Source organism: Boleophthalmus pectinirostris, unplaced genomic scaffold (genome assembly GCF_026225935.1).
Source record: "Boleophthalmus pectinirostris isolate CB_2022bp ecotype Guang Dong unplaced genomic scaffold, ASM2622593v1 HiC_scaffold_22, whole genome shotgun sequence".
Taxonomy (NCBI): Eukaryota; Metazoa; Chordata; class Actinopteri; order Gobiiformes; family Gobiidae; genus Boleophthalmus; species Boleophthalmus pectinirostris.
Window position 1 is genome coordinate 41,657,452 of NW_026571190.1, and position 6,297 is coordinate 41,663,748.

Genomic DNA, 6,297 nt, shown 5'->3' on the forward strand with positions numbered 1-6,297 from the left:
CCCAAACCCGAACTATGAACCTATGAGTCGCACCAGCCAAAAAATGTGTCATGAAGAAGAAAAAAACATATAAGCCGCACTTTTTGGTGGAAATGTATTTTATAAAATGAGAGAGCAGGAGCCGACATTTCCTGTGTAAAGTGAAGTTGCAGTGAGTCAAATATGTTCATTTTGTCTTGTTATACAGGCGAGTTTCATTGTTGACAAAAGCGTGCGTTGCATGCTGGGAATTATTTTGGTCGGCGGCAAGAAACACTAATTCAACATGACGGACGGAGCGAGAAAGCACGTAAAGCAGTAGTGCTCAATACGTCGATCTCGATCTACCAGTCGATCACAAGGTCGTGTGGGTAGATCGCCGTGTCTCGTCTCGGACTCGTGTTTGGACTCGGTCTTGTCTCTCACTCGAGGTCTGACACTCAACAAGTGTGATCATATTTCATTCCGGCCGCTGCTGTTGGTAATAAACTTGTAGCGGGTGCAGGAGCGTGTGGGGCGTCTCAGTGCAGCCTGTGCGCTCATTTGAAACCCGCGGAGACTCTACGGCGCATCACAAACACACACGCTCCCTATGCACGGCTCGTCTGCGACAGCGTGTGCCCTCGTGTACCAGCGTGCATCACAGGGCAGGTTCAACTTCCTAAACATCCTACCTGTCCACCTGCCTCACGTCAGCACGCCGCCCCTCGCCTTTTCACGCTCTCGCTCCTTCCTGCGTACAGCCAACACAAGCCCCTCCCACAGTGCGGCTGATTAGAAGAACAAGACCAAACGTGAAGCAAAAACCAGTCTAAATTTGTGTTCCAGTGTTGGCACAAAGCAGGTCTACAGCATAGAGCGGATCTACAGAACAGACCTACTGCCACATTTGGCTGAAGTTTGTCTAACAAAAGTGACAAATGCATCTGTGTTTGTCACGATGTGTGTTTGGTTTGGTAAACGTGCAGAGGCTGGTAAATATCACTGCAAAACCAGTGATATTTTTGTTTGTTAGGATCTTCTACGTTTGCTCTGCGGATGTTTGAAAGTCGTTTAATTCACCGTTAGCGGTTCTTTTCACTCAGAATACGAAAAAGACATTTTCCTTCTTCCGTGCTTCTATGGCTGCGTTCAGTCTGCACCTGAAGTGACCCAAATCTGATTTTTGGCCCCTATGTTCCTGTATCTGATATTTTAATGTGAGTCTGAACCACACAGATCTGATTTTTTCAAACATGACCCAGGACACTTGGATCTGTGCTCCTGAAACTGATCCATATCTGATCTTTAACATGTGACTTGAGTGTGAACAGTCAGGTCACATTCATCCACCTACACGTCATCAACAAGACACAAACGTCACTATTCTGCACTGAAGTAGAGAAAACTGTTCATGATCCATGTGACTGAAGTGAAGCACATCTCCACTCACCACAAAACACCACCACCAAAAACCTGGTCCTTCTCCTTCTCAATCTCCTCCTTAAAACAAGTCAGTTGTTCATGTTGTGGCTCCGGTACGAGAGGAACTTTAAAATCTCCAGGTGCTCGATGCTGCGTCCATGTTTGTTCAACTTGTGTAAACACAGAGACGCTCGCTGCGGTTGACGTCGTCGTGTCTCCAGTGTCACATGTGGGACACTTTTGGACCGTTTAATGTTCACACTGGAGTCACACACAAGTCACATTTAACTGGAAATGTGAACGACCTCGAAAAAACATCGGATTTCACAAAAAAATTGGAATTGAGCGTTAAACCTGCAGTCTGAACGTAGCCTATTTGTGCGTCCGATAATGCAGCAGGAATTTACCATTATCGGGGATAAATACTCGAGGTTACGCACTGTGTTTGACGCTATCGTGTTTCTGCCTCCGACCAAAATATTTCCCAGCAGCAACGCGGACTTTTAATAACAATGACGTCAGCTCAAACTCAACTCGCCTTTTCCTCGTCTGGGAGAACGGCATCAACACATTTTAGAATCTGAAAACAAACCGCCGGCCTCAGTGAGCTTCGTTTGACTGGAGCCGAGCGCCGCGGGTCACGTCGCGCTCGTCCGTCCGCGTCTCTCTGTCCGCGGAGGTTGTGGGTTTAACTCCTGATTTCTGTCTCTTTTTTTTTTTTTATTTCCAGCCGACGACGACGGGGCGACGCCGGTGAAGCGACGGCGGGTGAGCGGAGACGACGCCCCCTCCACGTCCTCCGGCCCCGTCTGCGACCCCAAACCCGACCCCCACGACCCCCACGACCCCTCCTCCGACACGGAAACGCGGGACTCCTCCTCCATCATCGACCCGGGCAGCGAGCACGACCCGCCCTCCCCTCCGGCGCCCCCCGCCGTTCAGCCGGACCACGCGGCGCCGAAAGACTCCAAACCGGACGCCTCCTCCTCCTCCTCGTTGCCCTCCGCTTCCTGCCTGGAGGCGGGGCCGACGCAGGAAGCGGAGGAGCCACGCGGCGGGAAACAGGAACGGGAGGCGGCGGAGGACCAAACATGTGCCTCAAAAGACGAAACGAAGCCAGAAGCCGAGGCGAAGAGTTCGGACGAGGTGGTTTTCCCGTCTTGCCTCGAGGGAATGCCCTTCGCTCCCGACATGTTGGACACTTTGTACAGGACGGTGGAGGCCGCCGTCGCCGTGGTGAACAAACTCACGCCCAAAAGCCCGCCTTCGTCGTCATGACAACGCAGCACCGAACCACCAACTCCGGCTGTTTTTGTACAAATCCGCTCTTCTGTCTCAGCCCCGGTCTGCTCCTCGCCATGTTCACGCCGCCGTACTTGAAAAACGCAAAACGCAGTATTCCGCAGCGGCGAGAAAAACGAAAAAAAACAAAAACACAAGGTTGAATTTAAAGTATCGTAAAGATGCACTGTGTAACTTTCTGTCACCGTGGAGATGTTGTTTAATTACCCGGAAATGTTCACAGTTTGACATTTAAACTGATCAATTTATTTTTTAAGGTGTTGTTTTATTGTTGAAAAGAAAAGAAAAAACACCTCGACTTACGTAATAAGCCGGGTTAATGCCGTACTGCGGGACATCGCCAGGCGCTGGACTCGTACCAGGAAAAGTTACGCAGTGCGCCTTTAAAGAGGGGGTGTTTCGCTGAATGTCTGAAGGGGTTTTTAGAGTCATCCGTGCATGTTTGAGTCATCTAGCGATCTCTTCTCCCGGGCCCTGTTCAAACCCCGCTTTTGGTCCGCAGTATGAGACCACGCCCCCTTTCTAAAGCTCCGCCCACAAGCCAAAAAACCCGAAACGAACCTGAAACGAATCGCACTTCTTAACGCGAAACCTGCTCGTGTCTCTCGCGATTGGTTTCATTTAGACTGCGGAACATTCTAGACAAAGCAATCACATCGCCACGGAGACAAACGGGCGGCGGGCGCTGTTTAAACCCTCTGTATGATTCTGTACGAGGCTCCGCCCACGAGCCCACGCCACCCGCGCTCCCACACGACAAATCTCCTCCGTAAATACACAAAAACTACACTACGACTTCACAAACCCGACGCGAGGATGTGCAGGAGTTTCAGTCGCGGGACGCACGGTGAGTGTGTCACGATGGCGCTCTGAAGGGGGAGTGACTTAGCGCGGAGAGCAAATGTAAGTGTAGACGCTCGGGTCGCCCAAAACTTTAACTTTAACAAAATTAAAACTTACAAAACACGTTAGTACGTCGCCTGAAGAGGTTTGAGAGTCATCCGTGCGTGTTTGAGTCATCTAGCGATCTCTCCCGGGCCTTATTCAAAGTTTCAGTAGCGGGATGATGGCGCTCTGAAGGGGGAGTGACTTAGCGGCGAGAGCAAATGTAAGTGTAGACGCTCGGATCGCCAAAAACTTTAACAAAATGAAAACTTGCAAAACATGTCAATACGTCGCCTTAAGAGGTTTGAGAGACACTCATGCATGTTTGAGTCATTTAGCGATCTCTGAGGCCCCTGGGTACGATTCTGTACGAGGCTCCGCCCACGAGCCTACGCCACCCGCGCTCCCACACGACAAAATCTTCGTAAATGCACAAAAACGTGACAAAAAAACCCGACACTACTACTACTACTACTTCACAAACCCGACGCGATGACGTGCGGGAGTTTCGGTCGCGGGACGACGGCGCTCTGAAGGGGGAGTGACTTAGCACGGAGAGCAAAGGGAGCGGAGAGATTCAGATCGGCGAAAACCAAATTAAAACATGTTAATACGTTGTTTTGGGCGAATAGAACATTTTCAAAACGATAAAAGGAACACGGTGACCCCACAAAAGTGAAAATTCCCCCTCTTTAAAGAACCGAAAATTCAGCCCGATTCTTAAAACGGGACTCAAAGCGCTCGCCCTCTCGCTGCGGGGTGATCCGACACGTTCGTTCATTACACTTCTTTTCTTCTTCTTCTTCGTTCGTCTAAATGCGAAGTCTGTTTTCCGCGCATTTCGAAAAAAACGTGCCAGAAAACAGATATTGTGGCGTGAACATGGCTTCAGTTCTTCACAAAAAGGTCTAAAAATCGTGCGTTTTTTTTTTTTTTTCTTTTTTTTTTTTTTTTTTTACTAATTTGTTGCTTTTATTTTGGAGTGCCGTGCGGGAAAGGTTTACACTTGTTATTATTTAATTCTATTTGTTTTTACGCTGTATAGAGATAGAGTCCTGTGCCAGTTTTGTACCAACGCTTGAGGCAAAACTTTGAATTCTTTTTTTGCCTTGGAAATTTTTTGACGCAAGTTTTATGGGAGATTCGTTTTCCGCAGATTTTGGATTTTAAATCAGAAGTTGAATTTCTCGCTTTGAATTTTTTTTAAACTCTGGAAAAAAAACGTGTTTGAAGGGTTTTCGTTCTGAATTTCAGTTTTCAGTGTCGGTGTGTTTAAAGGGCCGATAAATCCCAGTGTCATTGGTTTTTCAAAATAAAAGCAAAAATAAAATAAAAAAAAACACAAAAAAAAGTAAAATAAAAAATATTTTCTTCATTATTTGTTTCCAAAACCAAAATAAAAAACAAAACAAAACAGATGATGATTAGTTTTTCATTTTTTGATTTTGGGTTTAAATGAAAAAATGGGAAAAAAGGATAACGGACTAAACCAGAACTAAACCAGGACTAAACCAGGACTAAAACCAGGACTAAACCAGAACTAAACCAGAACTAAACCAAGACTAAAACAGGACTAAACCAAGACTAAAACCAGGACTAAACCAAGACTAAAACAGGACTAAAACAGGTCTAAGACAGAACTGAATAGAAACCAGGACTAAACCAAGACTAAACCAGTCTCTGTTCCAGCCTCAGTCCTGGCCTCAGTCCTGGTCTGGTCCTGGTCTCTGTCCCGGTCTCAGTTCTGATCACCTGACAGTCTATGCAGGCGCACTTCTGAGCCCGTCCCAACACTCAGTCCTGGTTTAGTCCTGGTTTAGTCCTGGTTTAGTCCTGGTTTAGTCCTGGTTTAGTCCTGGTTTAGTCCTGGTTTCAGTCCTGGTTTAGACCTGGTTTAGTCCTGGTTTAGTCCTGGTTTAGTCCTGGTTTAGACCTGGTTTTAGTCCTGGTTTAGTCCTGGTTTAGACCTGGTTTAGTCCTGGTTTAGTCCTGGTTTAGACCTGGTTTAGTCCTGGTTTAGTCCTGGTTCAGTCCTGGTTTAGTCCGTTATCTGTTTTTTCCATTTTTCATTTAAACACAAAATCGAAAACTGACAAAACGAATCATTATCTGTTTTTTTTTATTTTGGTTTTGGAGACAAATAACGAAGAAAATAGATTTTTTGTTTCGTTACTTTATACGTTTTCTTATTTTTGGTTTTATTTTGAAAAACGAATGAACGAACGACACACGGATTCCAATATGACACTATTTTCTGATCTGTCTGACGGGGGCCAAACGCACCCAGATCGTTTTAGTGAAAACACAAACTCAAACACGAGTTTAAACGAGGTACGAACAAAGAACCTGCTGCAAATGAAAAAAAAAACACACGGCAAGAAACAAAGACAAACGCGCCGCAAATCGAGAAACGACGCAAAGCACAAAAACGATGAAAACCAAAAAAACGCAGAAAAATTTCAAACGCTGCATAAAGAGTCGCCACAACGGAAGTGCCCCAAACCTGCAGGGGGCGCTGTCAGTGTAACCGCTCAATGGAAAATATACCGATAAACTGCAGCGGGAACAAATTGTCACTCAAACCTCTGTTCAAACTGTTTCTCTTCCAAACGGAATTGAAAAATAGTGAAAGGTGAAGGTGATGGGCAGGATTGATCCACAGGAAGAACCAAAAAGGAAACATTTGTCTGACTAAGAAATCATCCTGAGTTTACAGAGAACATTTTA

General features: G+C 46.4%; 1 protein-coding gene across 1 annotated transcript in view; it reads left to right on the forward strand.

Annotated features, from left to right (window-relative positions):
* usp34 (ubiquitin specific peptidase 34) overlaps positions 1–5,429 on the forward strand; it is a 140,822-nt gene extending 135,393 nt beyond the window's left edge. Inside the window, exon 80 of the mRNA XM_055158681.1 lies at positions 2,114–5,429. Within this exon, the coding sequence (XP_055014656.1) occupies positions 2,114–2,661 (548 nt within the window). The 3' untranslated portion in view covers positions 2,662–5,429. The remainder of the gene's footprint in view (positions 1–2,113) is intronic.
* The last annotated feature ends 868 nt before the right edge of the window (positions 5,430–6,297 follow it).